At 60.3% G+C, this 23,453-nt stretch overlaps 1 protein-coding gene across 3 annotated transcripts in view; it reads right to left on the bottom strand.

The window, feature by feature from the left end:
• Window positions 1-2,511: 2,511 nt before the first annotated feature.
• PEPD (peptidase D) overlaps window positions 2,512-23,453 on the bottom strand; it is a 136,012-nt gene continuing 115,070 nt past the window's right edge. For all 3 annotated transcript variants that reach the window (XM_025366169.1, XM_025366170.1, XM_025366171.1), the window contains 4 exons: window positions 16,846-16,994; window positions 6,779-6,963; window positions 3,425-3,616; window positions 2,512-3,043 (listed from right to left, as the gene is read on the bottom strand). In XM_025366169.1, the coding sequence (XP_025221954.1) occupies window positions 2,906-3,043; window positions 3,425-3,616; window positions 6,779-6,963; window positions 16,846-16,994 (664 nt within the window). In that variant the 3' untranslated portion in view covers window positions 2,512-2,905. The remainder of the gene's footprint in view (window positions 3,044-3,424; window positions 3,617-6,778; window positions 6,964-16,845; window positions 16,995-23,453) is intronic.

Genomic DNA, 23,453 nt, shown 5'->3' with positions numbered 1-23,453 from the left:
AGTTGTCAGTGAAACAGTCACGCGTTACACTTTTTGCAGCCCAAACGCCACCTCTCATCCCTCCGTTTAAAGCAGCTGTTAGAACCAAACGCGCTTCCGCATCTCCACCTTTCACTTCCACCTTCTAAATGGAGCTCCTGTACCTGTCTGCTTCACCCACCCTGACTTCCCATGCAGAGCCATCCTCTTCTCTTGCCTGGACTTGGTGACTGGCTCCTCTTCAGTGTTACTGGATGGCAGTGTCACTGCCTGCTATCCAGAACCATCTTGTTGCTCCCCATTGCACACGGGGTGAGACCCAGGCTCCTTGTGGCGTGGTGTTTCCCCTCATCAACTTAATTTCCTTCCATCCTCCTGTGTCACTTTGCTTCGGCTCTAGGGCTTTTCCAAGCTCTTTTCTGCCCTTCCTGGGACAGCTCCTTCTGTCTGGAATGAAGCATCTCCCCTAACTTTTCACTAACAAGCTCCCTCCTCTGTCTTAGCCCCCTGGCTGTCTACGCTAAGCCTATCGTGTTGCTTGCTTCACAGCACTTTGCAGTGTTTGAAACAATATATTTGTTCATACTCCTTTGAGGTGAAGGCCTCTCAGGAGACTAGAGGCTTAGAAAGGAGGGGTCATGTTTGTATCCTGCACTGGCAGAGTAGATGCTCAATTACTTATTGAATGAATACCTAGACACAGTTTCAGAAGGGTTGTAGCACTATACAGCTTTCTGGAGGGGTCTCTAATGGATTTCTGAAGCCGCACAAATTTCTGCAGAGGTTAGAAGAGACAGTTAGGTACAAACACGGGGGTAGAGGAGATAGCTACTGCTGGCCCTCTAGACCTATGCTTCCAAAGAATGCCCTTTGAGACCGGTGGAGACTCACGCCTGTAATCGTAGCACTTTGGGAGGCCAAGGCAGGATTGCTTGAGGCCGGGAGTTCAAGACCAACTTGGCTAACATAGCAAAACCTTGTCTCTGTTTATTTAAAAAAATTTTTTTTTTTTTTTAAAGAGCACTCTTTGACCTAGTGACTCAGGAAGAACATGTGACCTCTCTGTTCCTAGTGACCTTCTGAAAAGTGTTTAGATAGAATTAGAGATTTCTCCTTGCTCCTTTTTGTTTGCTTTTTTTTTTTTGAAGCGGAGTCCTGCTCTGTCGCCCAGGCTGGAGTGCAGTGGTGCGATCGTGGCTCACTGCAAGCTCCATCTCCCGGGTTCACACCATTCTCCTGCCTCAGCCTCCTGAGTAGCTGGGACTACAGGCGCCCACCACCACGCCTGGCTAATTTTTTGTATTTTTTAGTAGAAACGGGGTTTCACCATGTTAGCCAGGATGGTCTCGATATCCTGACCTCATGATCCGCCTGCCTCAGCCTCCCAAAGTGCTGGGGTTACAGGCGTGAGCCACCGTGCTGGCCTTTGGTGACTTCTGAAAATGTCTGTCTTTTCAGCTACAGTTTTCCACCCCCTCATCCTCATGGTTTCATCTGTGGCATTTTTCTCACTTGTCATCCTTCACCTTGGCTTGGTAACTCCTGGATGGGAGCTCTGTGAGAAGGCAAACCTGGAATGGTGTACAGAATTCTAGAAACCAGCTCCAGGGGTGGGCTGTTCTGTGGGACCCTGGGAGAACTGGAGAAGGTGAGGCAAGGACAGATACTTCAACAGGCATGGCTGGGCCCTGGCTAGCTTCCTGCCTGGTGGAGTTTAGTCAAGGACTACACTTAGGGAGGACAAACGGTCTTTGCAAATTCGCTGTGGCGCTGCCTTCGTTGGCAGTGTCTCTGACAGAGGCTGGCTTTGGCTAAGGTGTCCCACATGAAAAACAAATCAAGGACAAGAGATCCCTGCAAGTCTCCGGTTTTAAATATCTGCAGCTCAAGCGCTACGTAATTCTACCACCTTCAGAAATCCAGTTTGGAGGCAGTGACTGTATCAGAAAGACTTGTGTTAAATCAGTCCGCCCTTTAACTTGCGCGAAGGTGTGGCGCGGGGTGACTTGGCCAGTCTGACCTGAGTGCCTAGGATCTTCCCGCAGCGTTGCTTGCCCCACCTCAAACCTCAGGCTGCACTGGTACTGACAAGCTAAAACCACCTTGCCTGGGAGTACTGCTCACACTTGTCTGTTAGGAGCATCTGGCGGGCGCTTGTGAAATACACAATTCCTAGGCCACTGCCCCTCGAGATTGAGTCAGATGGTCTGAGGGGGTCCCAGGAATCTCTTACCAAATGCCCCAGTGGTTCTGATCCTGTTAGGCTTGGGAAACCTTAGAGCAAGTGACAGGGTGACACCAGAGCCCCGAGTCCCAGGGGCTCAAAGCAGGCTCCTCAGGGAAGACTCTGCCCTTGTCCCACCAGGCCAGTTCAAGGCAGAAGCAGCCGTTAGAGGGCCTGTGCCGCCAGCACCCTTTTCCTGGAACCGACTTTTGACACTGACACCAGGTGAGCCATCTTTTCAGGGTGTATGGGGTCCCAAATGCTCGTCTGCAAAGGAATAAAGAATAAAGGGGAAGCCGTGCACAAAGGACCATTTTAGGAAATCTTTTATTGCAAATGTCATTCTGCATATTGATTTTTGAGAGAAAGTATCAGAAATGCTTCTTTCCTGGGAAAAGGAATACAAATGACAGCAAGACACATTTTAATTGCTACTAAAGAACAGCATTGTTTTCAATCATTTTAAATCGCTCATTTAATAAGCAAGGTATAAAACAGATTAAAGGTGTGAGCTTGCAAAAGGGTAATTAAAAAAGTGTTTCCTCCCCAGGAAACAGCGCTGTTTGGTCTGATCAAATGCCGAAGCTGGGATCTGATTCTGGGTGCCGTCTCTCGCTACTGGAGTGCTGACCAGCAGGCTGCCCATCGCGAAAAGAGGTTGCAAGGCCAGGTCCCCGGGTGTGCTGGGATTTCTGGCTGGCTCTACTTGGGGCCGGAGAAGGGGGAAAAGGCCTTGTCACAGCCTGCCATGCATGCTTCAATCTCTTCCACGGTGCGGGGCACGCAGGTCAGCAGCTCCATGCCGCTGTCAGTCACCACGACGTCCTCCTCGATGCGGACCTGGGTCAAGCCGACAGACACGCATTATCTCAGAGCAGCCTCATGTGCCAGGCTAGAGGGCCGGGCCCATTCCAGGCCCACCCCACCATGGGCTGGGAGCAGCTGACACTCCCTGGGAGAGGGAAGTGGCCACCAGGCTCCTTCATGGAGCCATCTGCTCACGTCACCTGCTCACCCTGTCCTCGCCAGGTGGATGGGAGCCCCTGGAGCAGGAAGGAGTTTTGCAGGATCTCCGTCTGTTCCTATTGAGGGGTGAGGCTCCATCTCGTGACAGACCACACGAAGGGGCAAGCTGAGCCCACCTCAAGGGAAGGCGTCACTAGGGCCCCTGTCTTGGTGGCAGATGTTCTGGGAGCAAGAATGGGGCCCATGGGCACTCACCCCACCAAAACCGCGAAAGCGCTGCAGGACCTCGCGGTTAAAGAAGCAGGCACGGGCCGGGTCCGCCAGGGCCTCGTCCAGGAGGTGGTCGATGAAGTAGATGCCCGGCTCCACGGTGAGCACCATGCCTGGCTGCAGGTACCGTGCAGTGCGCAGACTCCGCAGGCCGGGCTCGTCAATACGCTCCGTGCCCTGTGGGGAACAGAGATGAGGGGCCCGATGAGCAGCTCCAGGGCTCGCCATGGCCTCATCAGGAGAGATGGGCACGTGAGGGCTGGCGCCAGTCTCGTGGGCTCTCTTGACCATTGAGGTCCTCAGCCTAGGCTCGCCCCTGCTCTGCTGGGCCATGGGCACCCTGATAAGTTCTTCCACCCTGCACGTACCCCCGGATCTTGAGTGTCCCTGGCCACACTACCCCAGGGCTCGCTTGAGAAGCCCTGTGGCCGCCCATGTGCACACACCCAGTGCGAGATGCCCAGAAAGGCCTGCGGGGCTTGCTTAGGGTTGGGCTGCCCTCAGCCGGGCCCTGCTCCTGGCCAGAGGAGTGGCAGATGCCAAACCGCTGAAGCCCAAAAAGCTCTTAAGGCAGCTATGAAGCCTCTTGGGGCCACAGCTTTCCTTCCAGGCAGCCCAAGTGGAAACTGGCCCCAGAAGTCGTGGTCCCGGCTCCCCCAGGCCGAGGCCTAGGTTTTCCACGTGACTGTCCGGGGAGGACAGGTGCCGTCATCAGGGTGGGTCTGCCAGCCTTAGTGCACCAGTGCACACGTGCCGTGTGCGCGTGGCTTGGCGGGTGTGGCTCCCAGAGGAGTGCTCTGGGCCTTACGGCAGGGCCCTGGGAAATAGCCCCCAGCCTTGGAGGACGCCTGAGGGACGGTGGTAGAGCCGCTCCCTGCAGGGACCCTCTCTGCACCCCACACTGCCCCATGCGCACCCAGCCTGGCCTTGTCCACTCACAGGCACAGCTGAGAGGAGCGGGTGCTCGGGGAATTACAGGAGAGCTCCTGCTCGCCCCAGGTCCCTGGGGCACCATCCAGCCGGTGGCCAGGGCCTCTGAGCCAGTGGGCACGAGTACGCTTTCTGGTCAGGGTCTGAGCCTGCCCTGCCGGGCTGCACTCCCTCCCCAGGAAGCCCAGCTGCTGGAGCGGGAGCTGTCATTTCTGACTGTTTGGGGGCCAAGAACATCAGACTCCAATTAGCAGTTCACGTAAGGTAACCAGAAACAGGCTGGCCTGGCCTCCACGCTGGGCATGGCCAGAGAGGCTGTGACTGATTCCACGGGGGGCAGGGAGAGCCACGCTGACCTGGAGAGAGCAGGCCGGGCAGGAGGCGATGAGACACCATAGCCTGGCTAGTGTGGCCCCAGCCCTACCACACTTGCCTCTGGGCTGCTGACCAGGAGCTGAGGCTGGAGGGCAGGGATGCCCCGTGGCTGAGGAACCGTATGGAGTGACATTCCCTCTGTGCAAGTGAGAGGTGCATGTGGACTCCGCTGAGGCCTGTCTCCTGCCCAGAAGCTGCTGGGGGTCCCAGGGTCTCTGCTCCAGGACCTTCTCGTCCCTGTCATTCAGAGCCTGCGCTAGGCACCCCCACCCCACCGCCGCCCATCCTTCTCCTTCATGCTACTCCTGAAGTGCCCATCCCTGTCTCTCCACCCCACGGCGGTCGAAGCCAGGGGCCTGGGGGAAGCAAGGGCCTGCCAACGTCAGGTTTCCTTCCTCCCAGTCACCCCTCCATCCCCATGGGCCCACCCCTGACCGCTACACAGTTGGGGGGCAGGTTCGTTTCGCCAGGGAAACGAACTTTCCTCCTCTCTGAAATCTTGAGGTCCATGACTGAAACTGGGGGTGGGTGAAGATTAGAAGGGATCCCCGGCGGGCACAGGGGCAAGGCCTGCCTCAGCCCAGCAATGCATTAGCCCCTTCGGGGTGCTGGCTCTAGGGGCCTGCCCGGGAGACCTACTGAGAACAGGGTGCGGGCGCGGTCATAAGAGAAGCGGAGGGGCTGGGCATGTGGGGAGGGCACGAGCCCCTGTGGTCCAGGAAGTGCAGCCTTCAGGGGTGGGGAGGGGTCCTGCCCTCACCGTGCCCATGCCCGCCTCTGGGCATAGGGCTTGACAAGGCCATAACTTTTACTGGGCTCCAAGCAGAGGAGCCCCAGATGTGTCTGCAGGCCTGAAATAAAACAAATGACTTTTATAGGAAAAGCCATATTTTTTCCACAATGTTTATCTGTCAGAAGAATAGACTGAGCACAAAGAGGTGCTTACTGGAAAAGATGAAAACAGTTTGCTGCCAATTTTTGCTGGTGGAAAAAAGCGCTTTGGCGACTAATGAATAATGAACCTCAGCTAACAATGTCTGGAAGGCCCAGTTCTTGGCTCCCTGAGCACAATGGGATGAATAGACATTAGGAAATTAAAACTGATTTTGTTTCTCCAAATTTAACTGTTTACACTTGAGGAAAAAAATAATTGAATAATAATGCTTCTCTTAAGCAATTCCCCCCACCGCCCCCACCCTGCCAAAAAATCATTCTTAGTGCTTTCAAAACACCCTGCAGCCAAGAGGCCGGCCTTGTCTTGGCTAACCGGCTGGGGGGCCCCAGGGCGTGCACGATTGCACAATCAGCCCCCTGCATTGGGCAGCCGGCCAAGGGCAGGGACGGGCGCGCCCCGCCCGCCCAGCTGAGAGGCCGTAGCCACCTGCCCGGTTGGGCCTCCTCAAGCCTCACGTACCCGCTGAGTGGTCCTCTGAGGGCTGGGGCAGCCTTGTCTGGAGATGGCCCCCAGCCTCCCTTATCTGCCAAGGGTCCCCAGAATGCCTGGGGATGAGGAGGCTGCAGGGTCACAGGTGTGTGGTCCAGGGGCCTGGGAGGCAGAGGGCGAACCAGCAGCAGAGCAGGGCTGCTCTGGGCTTGTGAGGGGCCAGGGCGAGTCACCAGTGGGTGGAGCCTCATCAACTCCCCAAGTCTAAATGAAGCCAGAGGCGGCTGGACGTGAGGGGTGCCACGCAGTTCCATCACAAAGACCTGTCCTTGGCACCACTGTCCTGTGGGGCCCCATGCACCGTATCCTGACTGTGTGCCACCTTCTGGGCAGCTGACACCAGGGCCCAGAGTGCAGACAGCACCGCTTTTATGTCCAGGTCTGTGGAACGCTCATGGATGCATCCCTGCCTTGGCCAGGGCCCCGATCCCCTCCTCATGCCCTCCGTGTACCACATGGAGCCAGGGGGTCCATCCCTGCTATCCCAATACACCCCTGCTGCCTCCTAGAGTCCCACCCTGCCCCGGGGGCCAGGCTCAGCGGCAGCTGATGGGCAAGCCACTCTGCCTGCCATGTCCACACTGACTGACCTTTGGGTAGCCTCCCACGTCGTGCACATCAATGCCCAGGAAGTGGCCGAGCCCGTGAGGCATAAACACGGCCCCCAGGTGGGCCTGGACCATGGCGTCCACGCTGCCGCTCAGGATGCCCATGTGGGCCAGCTCCTCCAGGTGGATGCGGTCTGCCAGGCGGTGCATGTCGGGCCACCAGACACCTGCGGGCCAGAGGGAGCTGCCGTGAGCCACAGAGGCCAGCAGCCAACACCACAGGGCCGGGGGCCAGGAGACACGAAGCCCTCACACTGGCTGTGGTGGGAGGGCCTGAGGCGGGGGGTAAGGGACAAGGACTAGGGTGGCCCCCCGTGCTGAGCTTTCCCAGCTAAAGCTCTGGACTGCAGGACCCTTCTTGTGCCTCCATTCTCCCCCTAGGGCAGGTTCCTGTCACCTGTGGCCAGGGGCCCAGCCTGGGTCTACTTTGTAGCCCGTGGCGTGTCCACCCCGAACAGCCTGTGCTTCCGGGCCCAGGGGAACCCAGCCAAATCCCTGGGCACCAGGAGGAGAAATGCGCATGTCTCCCCAATAGCAGACACTGGGAGACTCCGTGGGCCCTGGCCCTGAGCCTCAGGCCCAAACTCTGGCTCAGAGCTCTGATGGGGTTTTGCTGCTGTGGCGTAGTGGGGAAGCCCGCGGCTGAAAAGAGGGGTCTCTGCACATCCCAGAATGGGGAAGAGTCACCCCCGGAGCTGCTGCAGGGGGCAAAGGTTTCTGGGGAGAAGGTGTGGCTGGCACGGCCCCACGAGCTGGCTGGCAGGGGTCCGGGGCCCCGCCTGCCAACAGCAGCGGCACCATCTCCAGGGGAGCCAAGATGTCCAAGCCCCAGCTTCGCATCCAACTCATCTCTGCCACATGTTAGTGGGGCGAAGGCCACCATGGAGAGAACTTCCTAAGCACAGAGCTTTGGGGGCCACACAGGCTCTGTGGGGCTCTGGAGCATGGCCCCTAGGAAGGAGGCCCTTGGACAGCCCCCCACGTAGAGTCTCAGCAGCCCAAGGGTGTGCCCGTCCCGCCCCCGGACTCTGTGGAATCCCAGCATCAGCCTCTCCTCATGGCAGCTTCCACTGCTGGACTTGGCCTGAGCACCAGACAAGGACCCGAGGCAGGTGAGGCCTGCCCTGACCCCATGGGGGCTGGGTTTGGGCAGGCCATGTTCTGGCAGAGGCTGGGGCCCCAGGACACTCTGGCCAGGTGCGTGGCAGGGGGCCCTGATCAATGCGCAGCTCCCTGGCTGGAGAGGGCACCCGGCAATTCCCTGCGGCACCTCCTGGTGAGGTCCAGCCCCCACCAGGCGGAGTGACCTTGGCTCCTAAGGGCCTTCCTGCCAGACCCTGCCTTGGCGCAGAGCCAGAGCCTGCCCTGCATGGCCCGTCACTGCCGATCGCTGCTGTGGGAGGGGCCCAGGAGACCCTGAGCTGACGAGGGCTGGGCTGTGAGACGCAGGATTCTGAACCTCTGTGGCTGGCGGAGGGCAGATGATGGGTTCAGCTGGCGAACAGGGATGAAAGTCCACACTGGGACACAGGCCATCACCCCCGACACTCACTGGGCACAAGTCCCTCATGTTGGGACCCCTTTAGTGCCAGAGTTGGCCACCCCGGTGCTGGATATCAGGCGGGCTGGGGGCACACGGCTTTGGGCAGGCAGTAGGGCTGTTGCCTGCCACTCACAGCGCAGCGCCTCTGCCATGGCTGTGGCCTAAGGGTGGCAGGCGTGGAGACGCTCAGACCTGCCCCCACCCCCTACACAGAGCAGGGATCCTCCTCAGAGCCCAGCTCCCTGCCCCAGCCTCCAAGGGGCTGAGGTGGGGGCGGCCATCCTGGGGTCTGGGGTCTGGCATGGGGGAGAGCCCGGGCAGGCCTGTGGCAACTCTGGTTACCACTGCCCTGTGTCTGGGGCAGCCCTGGGCGCACACACACCCCTGGCTGGCCCGGCCTGCACTCCTGGGTTTTCTGAAGGGCACAGCATCCCAAAAAAGGAGACCTGAGTAACTGGAGCCCACTTGGCTGCTCCCCCACCTCTGTGAGCCTCTGTCACCTGGGGGCTGGGGACAGCACCCCGGACACCATTCCTCCATCGTGCATGACCAGCCAGCCCCGGTTCCACACTTGATGTTCATTTGTTCCTAGGGTATGTGCCAAGCCTGCCCAGCCTCTGCTGCTGCTCTTCTGAAACCCCAGCCCGCACAATCCCGGCCCACCTTGCCCTTCCTCCCTGCTGCCGCATCCTCCAGAGACCAGGCCACCTTAAGGCACACAGGCCTTTTTACCTCAGGCCCTTTGCTGTGGCCTGTGCCAGGTGCCAGGCCTTGGCCTGTGATGCCTCATCCGAGGGGTCTCTGCATAAAAGCTGTCCCCTCTCAGGGGAGACCTTCCTGCCTTGCTGTCCCAGGCCTGGTGATTTCTCCTTGCACCGTCCATCCAGCCTGCAGCAGTCCCCTGGACGGATATGCTCGTTTGCTTCTCATGTCTCACTCCGAGGGTGGGGGTCTCCCGAGGGCACCGCTGGGCCCAGCATAAAGTGAGTGCCCCTCAGGTCCCCCAAGAGCCTGCAAAGCTGGCACGTGGTGCTGGGAGGCCTCCTGTGCGTGGCTCGTGCCCCAAGCCCAGCTCAACTGCTTCCTCTTGGACGGGCCCTTCTCTGGTCACCAAAGGGGAGCCCCGGGAAGTGCAGCCAGCCTTCCAACCAGGCTAACTTCAGTAGTGGGCTGTGTTCTTGGCCCAGCCTCCGCAGAGGGCGGCAATCAGGTATAAATCATGCTCCGCGGTGGCCCTTCCCGGGGGCAGGCCCGGCGCCGCCCAGACGTGCCGGCCCGGGGGTCCCCTCGGCGCCGCTGGTCTTCCTCGCCTGTGCACCCTCGGGGAAGGCCTTGCACACAACCCTCTTGGCCGGGAGCGGGGAGTTTCTGCCTGTGTGTGGTTAGGGTTGTGACAGTGATTCAACCTCCAGCAACTTGGCCCCAGCGTCTGGCCCGGATGGTGGTTACAACACCCATGGCCTGGGCGGGGGCCCCTGGAGTGTGTGAGGGTCACTGTCCTTGCACTAGGCTGGCAGGGTGGGCACCAACTTGAGGGCTCCCTTGCCGGCCCGGGCCCTCTCAGGCTCCTCCCACCCTGGCAGCCTGGAGATACCGTCAAGCTCTCTAGTCCAGGCTGGAAGGCACCCCCAGCCCCTAGCCAAGCTATAGCCAGATGCCACACTGGGAATCACACAGCAGAAGCTGGGCAGCAGCTGCCCTGCATGCCCCAACCCCCAGCAAGTGCCAAACCTCCTTCTGGCTTTCCAGAGCACCCCTGCACCTGCCCCACCCCTCCTGCAGTCTGCCCAGCTCCCTCTGCCGCTGCACAACCCTCGGATGCCTGGGCCATCTCTTTAGAATGAATGGGGCAAAAAGCCCCATTTGAAGCCCAGGTTCTCAGCCTGGCCTGGTCTCCAGCCTCTCCCTCACCCACTCCTGGGAGGGGCGGCCAGACCAAGGCCATGGGTCCCAAGAACTGGCCCTCCCCACCTGCTGTTTCCTTAGCTGGGGCCACCTCCTCCGAGCCCCTTTTCCCAGACGTGCTCCTATTCCTCCGGTGGGCCTGTGTTGAGGCTCCTCCTCCAGGAAGCCCACTCTGATTGCCCCTTCCTGTGCTTTGAGAGTTCATGGCACACACAGCACAGCTGGGCCTGGTTATGACCTCTGGGCCTTGCAAGGGCGGTGCCCGTACCCTGCTGTCTGCCTGGCACGCAGCAGGTGCTTGGTAAACTCCTGGAACGAGGGGAGCCCCAGCCTCCCTCATGGCTCTCTTGCAGCCAGTGTTGTGCCCCATCCCCGACTCCTCTGTGTACTCAGACCCTAGAATGGGCAGGGCAGCCTCTAGGTTAGTGTCCCATCATGGCCCCGTGAAATGGCAGGGCTCAGAGGAATAAGCCCCGCTGCTCCCGCCGCCCAGTCCCCAAGTGTGGCCAGAGTGGCCCCTGGGTGGTCTTCTGAGTCCACTTGGTCTCCTCAGGCGGCACCCGCTCCTGCTGAGCCTAGGGCCCAGGCCAGCTCCTTGGAGCCTCAAAGCATCCATCACAGCCCCGAGGCCTCCTACCCGGAGTGTGACAGCCCCAGGGGCTCCGGGGCCTGACCCAGCTACAAAGGCAGCGTCCTCAGAGCTGCTTCCAAAGAGCGCGCTTCATTTGTGGAACACGGCCCTCGGGATGGATGGGAGTGAGCCAGGCTCTGGGGGTGCAGGACAGCAGGCTCTGGCCAGGGTCCCAGGGCAGGCCCTGAGGGCTGGCTGAGCTGGCATGGGGCTGAGGACTTCCAGCTCACCCCACCCTGCATGGGATGTGGGTAGAACCCAGTCTGCTGCCAGAACTTCAGGGGGCCCGCGCGCCCCGTACGAGAGCGGGTGCTGTGTTGGCCCAGGCTGCTCCTTGAGTCTCCTCCCCCACACCCTGGCAGAGTGTCCCAAGGAGTAAGAAGAGGCCAGGGAACTGGCTCACCATTGTGGCCGGCAGGAGGGGTGGACATGGTGCCCACACTGAAGACAGCCCTCCCTGTCCTGGCGCCTGCCACAGAGGGTATCTGTGGCTGGGGTGGCACGTGGCTGCCATGCCTGTCTGCCTGAGCTCTGCACTCCATGCCGTCTCGGAGGATGAGGCCTGACCGGAAGTCTAGCGGCTGGGCCCCTGCCCCTGGCGCTGGCTGGGAGGGGAGCAAAGCTGGCAGAGGTGCCCCTGACCACAGGGCCACAGGAGACATATGCCAGGTGGGCCGGGGCCAGTGCTGCTGGGTCCCTGCCAGCCACCTGGTCACTCCATGCCTCAGTGCCCCCCTCTCACCCCGTCAGGCCTGTTTTGCAGGCGGGGGCACTTCCTGTCACTTCTTTCCCCTCCTCTGACATCAGCAGCACCCCGTCAGTCACAAGTGGCCAGGACCCTGAGGGCAGCGACAGAGCCAGGAGTGGGGGACGAAACACAATCGTGGGCCACCACTGCTGTTCCAGGTTGATAGGAGCTGGGCCCCCAGTGACAGGGGCACAAGAAGCTCCTGGGTGAGCACGGGAAAGAGGAGAGGAAGGCGGGGAAGCCAAGGAGGGCAGGTGGGCGAGGAGGAGAGGGACCTGGGTAGGGGCTGGGAGGCGAGGCTGCAGGAGTCTTACAGGCAGAGGGTGTGGGGCCCTCAGTGCTGGGGTCCTCTGGAGCTCCAGGGTGGCTGCAGGGACTGAGCCCATGGGATGGGGACAGCTGTGCTGCTTCTAGGTACAGCCTTCCTGCTGTGGCTGTGCCAATGCAGACCCTGGCTCAGGGCCACCCTGCCGGGCTCACCCATCCGTCCTAGCAGTGCTTCCCCCTGTTCCCCTCACCATGCAGGCAGGGGTCTGCATGGGGAGAGCAGCCTGCCCCAACACAGGAGGCGTGCTGAGCTTGGATCCCATCCAGCCTCCCGTGCATGGCACTCCCCGAGGTCCTGCAGCTGCCGGGCCTGGCCTGCCACTCGCCTATGGACTCCCAGCAGCTGGGTAGTGTTCCGGTCTGAGCGAGCGCAGCCTCCTTCTTCACTGACTGTGAGTGACAGTGAGGAATGCTCCCCCTCCGGCCCTAGGATCGGGGGCCAAGGCCTGCATTCCTCAACTCCCCAGCGTCCTGATCGTTCTTTCCTGCCTCTCCTTTGGGCTTAGCTATGGGGTTTCCTGCTTTATTTACTCTCCCTGGAAGGTCACAGGATGCAGTCGGGCAGTCTCGGTGGGGTGTTTGTCTTGGCCCAGGAATTGAACCCACAAACCCAGGGCATTTCCGCCGGGATGGGGCAGGGGGCTGACCTGGTCACGGCCTCCTTGATGCTACGGGAGGTGACCTGCCCCATCCGGAGGGCAGCTCTGTGGGCCCAGGGCCTGCCCCACGGGCCATCACTGTGTGTGATCCAGATGGAGTCCGACTCTGCCCTTGGGGGACATTAGTGTCACACAGCTCAGTGCGGGTGGTAGGTGTGGGGGGGCCTGCTGGGGATCTGCTCCATTCCCTTACACAGGGATCCTCCAGACCCTAGGCTGGGTCTGGGCAGTGAAGCCCAGTGGTGGGCGGGAGTGGAGCTGGGCGAGGACCTGCCTCCCATGGTCTGAGACGAGCCTAGCTGGGCTTGGCCTGGTGGCCCAGACACCCCTGCCAGGCCTGAGGCCTGTGCCTGCCCCAAGAGTCAGCATGAATCAGGCAGCACCACGGGATGGGAGACCGAGTTCAGGCCTTTCTCAGTGTCACGTGGGGCTTGGGGACTTGCCCACAGGCCTGGCCACTTTCTGGACAGACTTGGGGCTGCTGAGTTGGGCCACTGAGCTGGCCAGGATGCCAGCTGTGGCGATGTCATCCAGGTCCTGCCCAGGCCGCAGCAGGCATTCCTGCAGGTGAGGCCAGCCAGGGCGGGGCCATCCCCGGTCTCGGCACAGGACTGAGGGGGAAGACAATGGCTTTCCCACCAAACACCCCCCGGGCCTCGGCCCCTCCCGTGCTGTGTCAATCCGCCGTCCTGCTCCCCGCGGCCTGGTGCTGCCTCTGGCTCCCTGATGAGCCCAGCACTGCCCACTGACCATGCGGAGCTCATCAGCCTGATGCTTGGGTGTCCAGGGTTGCTGGGCTCAGTGGGCCCCTGCCCCTCACACCTCTGCTTCACCGCTGGGAGCCTCAGCCCCTTGCAGCCTGGGGCTCTGACTTCCTGGACATCTGGATTTCACAACTGCTCGTGGATGTCTGACACTACTACTTGATGTGATGGTGACACAGTCTGCAATGACACAGCCCACCTTGGCACGGCTACAGAGTGGGAGGCCAGCCCTGTACGTGGAGGGTGTCTGAGAGACTCCGGTCCACCTGAGAGGCTGTGCCTGGCGGAGGGCCCTCCGCGGAGGGTAGAGGAGTGTGCTCACAGGTACCAGGTGAATACACTGCAGGCCAAGCTCACCTGCCAAATCCTCCTGCTGGATCTGAAACACTGATCATTCATTCAAGTGACTACTGGTATTCAAAACTGAGCAAGAAATTCTCATCCCCAGAGCGAAGGAAGGAGGAGTGGCGCCCCTCGGGCAACTGCTTCGTGGAGGCTGGATTTGACAGCTAACGGGGGATGCTTCCTATGGCCGAAGAGTCAGAAAGAAGAAGAAGGGATACAGCGAGCACTCTGCCCCGTCCCTTCCTGCACCTCCTTTGTGGTTCTCACAGGCGCACAGGAATTCACGCTGTCACTCCCTCTTCCTTTTACCCACAAGGGCCCGCTGGCCACACTGTCTGGCGCTCTTCTGTCCTCACCACCCATCTGCCTGGAGACACCTGTATATTCATATTCAGGGGTGGCAGCTCCTTTTTTTTGGTTTTTTGAGACAGGGTCTCACTCCATCACCCAAGCTGGAGTGCAGTGGTGCGATCTTGGCTCACTGCCACCTCCGCCTCCCAGGTTCAAGCGATTCGATTCTCGTGCCTCAGCCTCCTGAGTAGCTGGGATTACAGGCGTGAGCCATCACGCCCAGCTCGTTGGTGTAATTTGAGTAGAGACAGGGTTTCTCCATGTTGCCCATGCTGGTCTTCAACTCCCGACCTCAAGTGATCCGCCTGCCTCCCAAGTGCTGGGATTACAAGTGTGAGCCACTCAGCCCGGCCTGCTGCTTTTTAAGCAAAGCAATTCCGCACAAAATGCTGTTTTCCTTGGTAGCCGCTAAACCAGGTGAGTCCGATCAGCGCTGTCGCCCCATCACAAGCTTATTGACTTTTGGATTTTCTGTCTCGTCTTCCTTCTGGGATATATCTGGGGTCCACCTGCTTGCACTCATGCGTTTGTCACGCTCTGTGCCTGCTGGATGCGTGAGGGTGTGGGGCTGGGGCCTGGCACTGCCCCCCGCGTCTCTCCGTGGCTCCTCAGCCTCTGGCAGGGGCTCTCTAGGCTGGACTGGACACCATCTGGAAAGGCTTGCCCACAGTCTGCCTCCTCTGAAAGCAACGGTGGCTGGGGGCCCCTCTGAAGCAGCACTTGGGCCAGCGATCGAGGCTGCAACTCATCCCAGCAATGGGCTGTGGGGCCATGGGAACTGTTTAGCCGATTGCCGAGCCATCGAGTTCTGAGGCCACATTCTGGAGGCTCCAGATCTTTCTTTCCTCCTTTTTCCTTGAACGCTGAGGGCACACTGGGCAGCTGCCAGCTCTCTGTGGGTCCTTAACAGAGGGCACTCCGTGTCTAACCAGATGCCACAGCCCAGAGCTGGCCAGGCCCACCGGACTCTGCTTTAGGAGAGCAGGGGTCTATCCTTGGTCTGTTTGGGGCTTAAGTAAGGCACCTGGCCAGCAGGCAGCAGAGCTGGGGCTGGGCTCGGGGCACTCTGGGTCTGGGGCCTGCATCCTGGACTCTGCAGCTTTGCTCTACTGGGCTGTCCCCTCTGCCCGCGTTGAGCCCACGTGGCTCCTGAAGGACACCTGAGCTCCCCTACACATGGGCCTGCCTTGGGCCTGCCTGTCTCTCTGGAGGTCTGTATAGCTGTGGGTGGGAGGCAGTGGATGAGGGTGGGGGCAAGCTGGGGGGCTGGACTACGACCTGGGCTTGGCCAACACGAGGTGATCTCTGACCATGACCCAGATGGAGGCGACTCCAGGCTGCAGAAGGTGGCTGCAGCCTGTGTGCTGAGGCGGGCCCTGGCCAGACGATCTAGCTGTGAGTGCAGGGCCATTGTCCTAGGCTGCTGCGGCCCTGGCCCCAGCTCTGTCCTGATTTTCCACCTCTGTGAATTTGTGGCAGCACCAAGTGACCAAACTGGCTGCGGACTGTTCTGTAGATCATAACCAAAGACGCAGAGCCTGAGTGCCTTGGGGGGCCAGCTGTGCCTGGGCCGGTGTGGGCGGGGAAAGCCCCTCTGCACTGCAGGCTGGAGCCTGGCAGCTGCCAAACAGATCTCAGTCAGAGTCGTGGGAGCCATGTGTCTGCAGAGGGCCAGGCCTAGGGGGTGGCCAGCACATGGTGGGCCCATAGGAACCTGCCCAGGTTCTGGGGAACCCAAGGACTACGGCAGGGGGGCTGTGTTGAAGCCCTGGAAGACTTGAAGCAAGAATATGACAAGACCACATCCCTCAATTCTCTCCTCCGGGCAAAGGTGACAAGCCAGGACCTCCCATCACTGCTGGGAAACGGTTTCTCTTGTTGCAGAGCAGAAAGCTGGGGTTTGATCCTGTGGATGCTGGACTCCACCACTGCCAGGGCTATGGAGGACCCAGGAGTCACTCAGAAGGAGCCTGGCTGAGCGGGATGGTGACAGCGGGAGGTGCCCAGGGGGAACTCCTGAAAGCTGGCTTTGTTGGGAGGATGCTGGCTTCCCTCTAGGGGACCTCCTCTGCCCGCCCTGCCAGACATCAATGGCATCAATGGCATGCAGTGGGAGGTCAAGGGGTAGCAGTGGGGCCTGTGCAGGCTGCCCAGGGTTGGGAGGGGTGGGGACATGACAGGTTGGCCTACGCTGGCCGATAGGAGAGAGAAACACCGGGCCCACGCTGGCCTCAACGTGGCCATCACGGTAGTGACTGTGACCCCTGCAGGGCAGTGCCACAGGCCAGGCAGCCTTGCAGGTGCTTTACACAGTTTAACTCAGTCTCCGTGAGTCGCTGCCTCCCCATTTACAGACGTGGACATAGCCACCCAGAGGAGGGCTTTCCACCCAAGGCCACAGAGCACTGGCGGGACCTGAACCTGCTCTGACCCCATGCCAGCGTCCAAAGTGGGCTGAGCCCTCCCTGGAGAAGACACCGCTTAAGGACAAAGCAGGAGACAGGCTGGTGTGCTGGCGGCCAGGGGAGATGTGCAGGTGGAGGCCACCAGATGGGGGGGCCTTGGCCTGAGTCCCCAGTTCCCGGTTCCGTCTGTCCCTGCCTGGTGGTCAGCCCTGTTTCCTAGGAGAGACCACTGGAAACTCAGGGACTAAGCATCCGGAGTGTGGAGAGATTCAAGTCACGCCACGCAGGCCCAGTTCCCGCAGGCACCTGCCACACAGCAGCACCCCCAACACCACGCTAGGTGTGCCTCCCCCCACCGCCCCGCTGCTCACCTGGCTTCATGGCACCCATGACGGCGCGGCAGCTCCGCAGTACCGCCTCGTAGACAGCCTTCTGGTCCGCAGTGAACTTGCCGTTGGCGGGAAAGGAGCAGGTGATGTCGGAAGCGAAGCAGTAATACTCACCGCCCATGTCGAACAGGCTGCGGAGATAGGAGGGCAGGGCAGGTGAGTACTGGGGCGCCACCACCCTTCTTACCCTTCCCGCTCCCCGCCTGCCCTGGATTCAAGGGCAGCTGTCCCGGGTCCTGGATGCAGCAGAGGCTACTCCCCCTCACAATGAGACTGGTGTGGGGAACTGCCACCTGGTGTCTCCCATGGGTGCGTGGGCAGCAAAGAAACGAGAAGCCATCCTGGAAGACCTGTGTCTTCCAGGGAAAAAGGGGTTCAGGGCTCAGCCTGGGCAGGAAAGGCTGAGGGGAGTGGGGCTGTCCTATGCAGATGACCCCTGCCCCCGTGGCCTGGCCTCTGAGAGCTCAGCCGTGGAGACTTGCTTGGAGAACTAAGGAGGCAGAGATGCCCCAGGACCCCGCCCTCTGCCTGGCCTCCACCTGGCACCCCAACAGGCCCTCCCAGGGTCTCCCTGCACCCAGCAAAGAGCACAGGCTGAGGCCGTGCTTGTGGGAAGAAGAGGAGGAGGGGGCTGGGCAGGGGCCCCGGGTGGGATGCACGGCCTAGAACTCGGGGCCTGAATTGCACCACATGCTTCTTCCGGGACCCAGAGCATTGCGCGGAAACTCAGTCGGCGGCTAGGGCCTCTAGCTCTGCTGCAGCTCTGGGGCCCCCTAGCTGGAGGGATGTGCCCGATACTACCCCTCTGCCCAAGGGGGTGGGAGGGAGGAAGTGACAGCCTCATGTCCAGCAAGGCTTTCCCAGGGCCTGCTGGCCACACGCCCCTGGAAGCCAGTGGGCCCCTCACCCTGTCCACCTGCACCCTGGCACCCTCCGGCGGCCGCAGAGACCAGCAGGATGCAGGCGGGGGCATGAAGAATGGGGCAGAGGTGCCGGCTGTCCAGGATGGGAGGGGCCTGGGGGCCAGCAGAGAGGCAGGACGGCATGGGACAGATGGCGTGGGATAGATGACAGGAGGCCTGCTGAGGCAGGAGGATGGTGGCTGGGGCTGCCCTCTGGATGGCCCGTGAGAGGGACCCTTGGCACAGCAGGGCCCAGGAGGAGTAGGGCCTGTCCTTGCTGTGCAGAGGACCTCGGGGCCCTCTCTGGGCAACAGCAGAGCAGCAGCCTCCCACTCATCCTGTGGTGTGTAAGGGACAGAATGTGGGAAAGGCTGCTGGATCCAAACCTGCCTCCCAGGACTTCCCGGAAGCAGCCCAGGTGGACAAGGCTGAGTCTGGCTGAGGGGCGGAGGGGCACAGGTGGTGCCCCTTTCCATCCCGTCCCCCCTAGGCACCTCCGGAGGCTGCAGGCAGCAGACACAGAGCGGAACCCTCGGGCCCACCAGCCCCTTCACAGGTCATGGCCAAGTCATGATGCTGATGGTGACGGCCCTGGCTGGGGGAAGCTGGTCCAGCCCTAGGACCAGAGCCCACCACGGCTACAGGGTCCAGAACCAGAGCCAGGAGGGCCAAGCGCAGTCGCCCCTCTTTAGCTCCACCCTGGGCTTCCCATGGGGTCCATCTGTAGCCACGTGAGTCCCGACAAGTCTGAGGCCAGGGACACAGCCGTGGCTTCCATCCTGAGGGCCTTTCACCCAAATCCCAGCTCTCACGGTAAACACAGCCGCTCCACAAACATTCCAGAAGCTGCCTATGTGCCTGCCTGTGGGGGGTCCTGTCCCATGGGAGAGAGCCGGGGGTAGAGGAGCCCGGCCCCATGTGGAGCAAGGAGCAGGGCCACGTGGCCGGACAGGCAGCATCAGCTGCCCCACGGAGGCAGATTTCTAAAGGAAAAACTCGAATGCACGGCCAGGGCGCTTTGCTGAAATCCAAAGTCCCCAGCCGGGCACTTTTTAATCTCCTGTCTTTTCTGATTGCAAAACATCATAAGCAGTGTCAACAGGGCAGAAAGGTCCAGATAACGCCTCAGGTGACTCTCAGGGCTGGGGAGGAGCCCCGCCTGCACAACAGGGAGCTTCAGGGTAGGTCAAAGTCACAGGATCTCTGGATGCAGTGGGCTGCTTGGGCCAACAATTCCCTGCAAGTTTACTCCTGCACAGGGCCTAGGCTTCCCCATGGCTGGCCGGGAGGGCAGGGCACATGGAAGCTCTAAACTGAAGGGAAACTGAGGCTCGGATCACGGGTCCAGGAAAGCCCTGAGTCAGGAGGGTAAACAACTCGGAGCCCAGCAATGGGTTCTTTGATCCCAGCTGCAACGCTCAGCCTTCAGGGCCTCAGTTTTTCCATCTGTAAAATGGGACCCTCCCACTGCTGTAGCTCTGTGTCCTCTTGGGGCCAGCAGTGGGGAGTGGAGCCGTGTGGACCATAGCCCAGTTTTGCCTGGGGACAGCTAAGCGTTTTCATTTAGGTTCCCCAGAGTCGACCAAGAAAAATGGATTGTGGTTTGTTGGTTTTACAACATGCAAGAATAGCCTGGGCAGAGAGGACAGGGCCAGGAGTATGGGGGACACGGATTCCTAGGAGGGGCCACATCAGAAGGTGACCTGCAGCAGCAGCCGGGGGAGAAAGTCCTACCGGACTGTGCTGATACAACAGGAAAGGCAGAAACTGAAGCATTGTTCAAAAAAAAAAAAAAAAAAAAAAAAAAAACACACAAAAAACAAAACAAAAAAAAAACAGGAAGCCCACAAGAATACCCCAAACGATGGAATCATCTAGGAGTGTAAAAACAAGACTGTTCTCCAGTGCAGACCAGACTCGGATCCCAGTTCCCCAAACTCTCGCCAGCAAAGCAGAAAGAACATGGGATGGTGGGTGCCTGGATATCGTCTGCCAGCCTGACTTTATCTTCTAGCCTGTAGAAGACTGTAACTGTATTTTTTGTTTGAAAATGATCCGCTTTCTGGAGAGGGAAGTATACACCCAACCAGCCAGTTCCATCCCGCCCAGCGAGGCTCCGGTACGGAGCTGAAGTCTATTTTCGTGCTCCTCTCAGTTCCCTATCTTTTTCTGCCTTAAAAAAAAAAAAAATCCCCCTAGAGTTTCTACACACATAAGTTATTCAGATGCAAGCTTTTCTGGAATCCAGGGACGAAAGCCATGGCTTTGATAAATCATCTCCCTCCCGCTCCTCTGTGTCCACTTCATCCATCCTCTGAATGCAAACCGACAATGGAGAATTCGGTCATACGTTGGCTCAATCGAGAACAGGAACGCAGGATCCCTCCTTCCTGGCCGTCTGGGGACCCTACCATCTTTGGCCAAGTGAGTCTGTGATAATACAAGACATCTGGGAGACAGGACGCATCTCCAAGCAACGTGCTGGCGTTTCACTCCCCACATGTGTTCTAAGGGCTCTGTTTCTGGCTCCTTCTCGGTAGCTCTGGGCCCGGGCTACCTGCCACCATTGGCCCACCCAGACCCTCCCTGGGCCCCACGGCAGGGACCCGCCAGCCCACAGGCAGAAGGCCTCCAAGATGGGTCGGCCAGTGACAGCAGGCTTGGGAACAGTTTTCTGGGGGAAATGCTGCAATGTTTATATGAGAGTCACTTTGGACTTGGTTTGCAGTTTCATTTGAATCTCCTGAGTAGTGGCACAGCTCTTAGCTGTTCAATCCAACATTTTACACGCGCTCATATTCGGGCCTGCAGGAGCATTTCAGACTCTGACGTGCAGCTGCCCTGGTCGGTGTCCCAGGCCAGGCTGGGGGATTTCTGAGCAGCAGGAAGCCCTTGCTTCTCCTCAGTGTGAGACAGAAAGGAAGGCGTACGGGTCACTTTTCCCTTCGTCTGCTGCAGTGGGTGGCCCCTGCAGACACGGTGGCGAGCTGTGGTCTCCAGGGTGCATGGGCTGGCTGCCTGCTCCTAGCCAGGCCTTCCGTGGAGTGCCAAGCTCCAAGCATGGCCAGCAGGGGCAAAGGCCACCACTCGGAGTCCTTGAGGCTCCTCGTGCCATGGCCTAACCCACCAAGGGGACCTCTCTGCAGTGCCTTCCTGGGCGTCTCTGCTCCCTTCCCGTGTGATGGCCACTCCTCCAGGGCCTGGGCATACAGGAAAGCTGCCCGTGCCACCAGCCCACGACAGCAGCAGCTTCTGGTACCCAGAGCCAGCAATCCCTGGTGCACGCGGTGGGTGACGGGAGCAGCTGCATGCTGTGGGCCTCCTGGGTGTCCGGAGGGAACTGGCATTGCCATTTTACACATGACATGGACAGAGGCACGGCACCAGCGAGGGTCCAGGGTCCCAGAAGAGCACTGTGGGGTGTCTTGTCGAGAGGTGGGTGAGACACAAGGACAGCTGCCAGGAAAGCACAGTGGGGTGAGGCCCGGGCATCAGGGCAGTGGCCTTGGCAGGCGGGAGGGAGAGTCACACGCACAGCACATGCTGCATTTTGCTTTTTTTTTGGTGACCAGTGTCTCATGATGTCTGGGAGGCCCCGGGCCGTCCGGACAAGTGCTGTTCAAGCTGTGGGTCATGACATCAGCTGAGGGTGCAGCCACAAAGCACAAACAAGAGACAAAGTGAAAACGCGTGGGCAGGTGTCAGCTCATACCCAGGCCTGTCCACGTGTGTGAGGACGGGTGAGAATGGAGAGCATGCTGCTAACCGGGATGGGATGGAACAGCCACGCCTGGGGGTCTGGACCCTCCGGAAGGCATTCTGTGGCCCCCAAGAGCACGTCTTTAAGACTGCAGAGTGCTCAGGGCAGGGCTGGCTGGTGACAACAAGCCTCCCTCGGCGGGAATAGGAAGGCGGTGGGGGAGGGCTGGGATGGGCCGGGCGGCAGAGAGCAGGCCTGGGGACAACACTGTACTCTGGAGCTCCCCAAGGTACCGGGCCCCAGGTGGAGCAGGGCGAGGGGGTCCCCAGGAGCTTGCCACCTGTGGGGGCCGCCGCGCGATGGTGGCAGACAGACGCGGGCTGAGTAGACAGCAGGAGTGAGTAGGATCGCCGCATCCCCGGCTACAGGGCCCATGTGAGGCCAAGGTGGCTGCTGAGGTCCTGGGTGAGCGGGCACCCCACGGCCTGCAGAGGTGAGGGCTCGCCATTCTCTAGACAGGGAAGGAGGGGAAGAGGGCCCTGGTGGCTGCTGAGTGTGAGGGCTGGCACAGGTGTCTCTGCCTAGCCAGGCTGGCCACCCCCCCCCATGCCCAGGAGCAACACAGAAGACCAGATCCAGCAGGGGTGAGGCCTGGCCTACCATCCTGAGACAATGCTGCCCTCTTCTGGCCAGTGCTGGAAGGACCGGCTCACTGCCCACCCGCTGCATCCTGACTGGGGCAACCAAGGCCTAGGGCATTCTGGGACCGTGCTCTAGAAACTCTGCGAGGGGCCACGGTAGGTTAAGGCCCACTCCCCAACCCACACCACCTGAGAAGTGAGGGAGGCAGGAGGAGTGTCCCAGCTGCTTTCCCAACCAGAGCCCTCCACCTCTGCCCTGTGGGGTGAGCCTGCCTGGGACCTGGGGAGGCCTCAGGCCTGGAGTGCTGCGCCCTCTCTGGACGCACTGCTTCCCGGAATCACGGACCATGCGCCCCCTGCCCCAGCTGCAAAGCGTGCTGGCCTGCAGTGGCTCTGCTGCCCACAGCCCAGGCTGTTTGTGGAAGGAAGGGGCAGCACACAGGGGCTCAGAAGATGACCAGGAGGAGCAGGGGGATGAGTCCTGGTCACCTCTGTGCTCACACAAACCTGCTAGGGGCTGGACTGAGTGGGGAGGGGTCTTCTGGGGCCTCCCAGTTAGGAAACGCCTCAGTGACCTCAGGCGCCTCGCTCTGTGTGACCGTGCAGAAAGTTAATTAGCAGGCGTGCTGCGCTTTTGTAACCCTGTTCTTGAAAGTCTGCCCGGGTGCTTTAAAAAGGAAAACAAAAAGCAGCGAATGGCCCCTCTGATACGGTGACTTGGAGATGGGGTTCATGGTGAACCCCAGGGTCGCAGCAGGAAAAGGCTCTGAGAACAACAGCAAAACCCCCAGAGGCTTGGTGGCTACAGGCCCCACATAGGGCCGCTTGGCTCTGAACCAGGCTGAGAGGGTGTGCAGCCACCACAAAGTCCCACCCCTCACCCCTGCCTGCATGCGAGCGGGTGGGGCGGATCCCACCCAGAGAAGTGTGAAGGGGCCCGGGGGTGGCTGGCTGGGGGTAAGGAACGGCCCTCAGGATGTCTGTCTCAGTCCTTGGCTGACAAGCCTGACCTGAAGGAGAAACCAGGGTGTCTGGATCACAGGCCCTCTCGGGCCATGACTGTGGCCAACAGTGGACTCAGCCTAGCTCCAGGGAAGCTGCTGGAAGGGTAAAGGATGGAGGAGTGGGAGGGGGGCCTAGCCAACCCCAAACCCCACTTGGCACACACATCATGGAGGACACTTTTGGGCTGAAGACACAGAACAGGACAGCCACGGGACAGGAGCTGTCTGAGAATAAACCAGGCCTGGTCCGAGCTCTGCCTGTGGCTCGCACCTCCAGCCTGTGCTGCAGAACCAGCTGCTGGAAGTGGGCATCAGGGCCTGGCCTGCCCAGCTCAGTGAGGAC

The sequence above is a fragment of the Theropithecus gelada genome, chromosome 19 (assembly GCF_003255815.1).
Source record: "Theropithecus gelada isolate Dixy chromosome 19, Tgel_1.0, whole genome shotgun sequence".
Taxonomy (NCBI): Eukaryota; Metazoa; Chordata; class Mammalia; order Primates; family Cercopithecidae; genus Theropithecus; species Theropithecus gelada.
The sequence above is the reverse complement of the archived record's forward strand: the minus strand, read 5'-3'. Positions and strand labels throughout refer to the sequence as shown.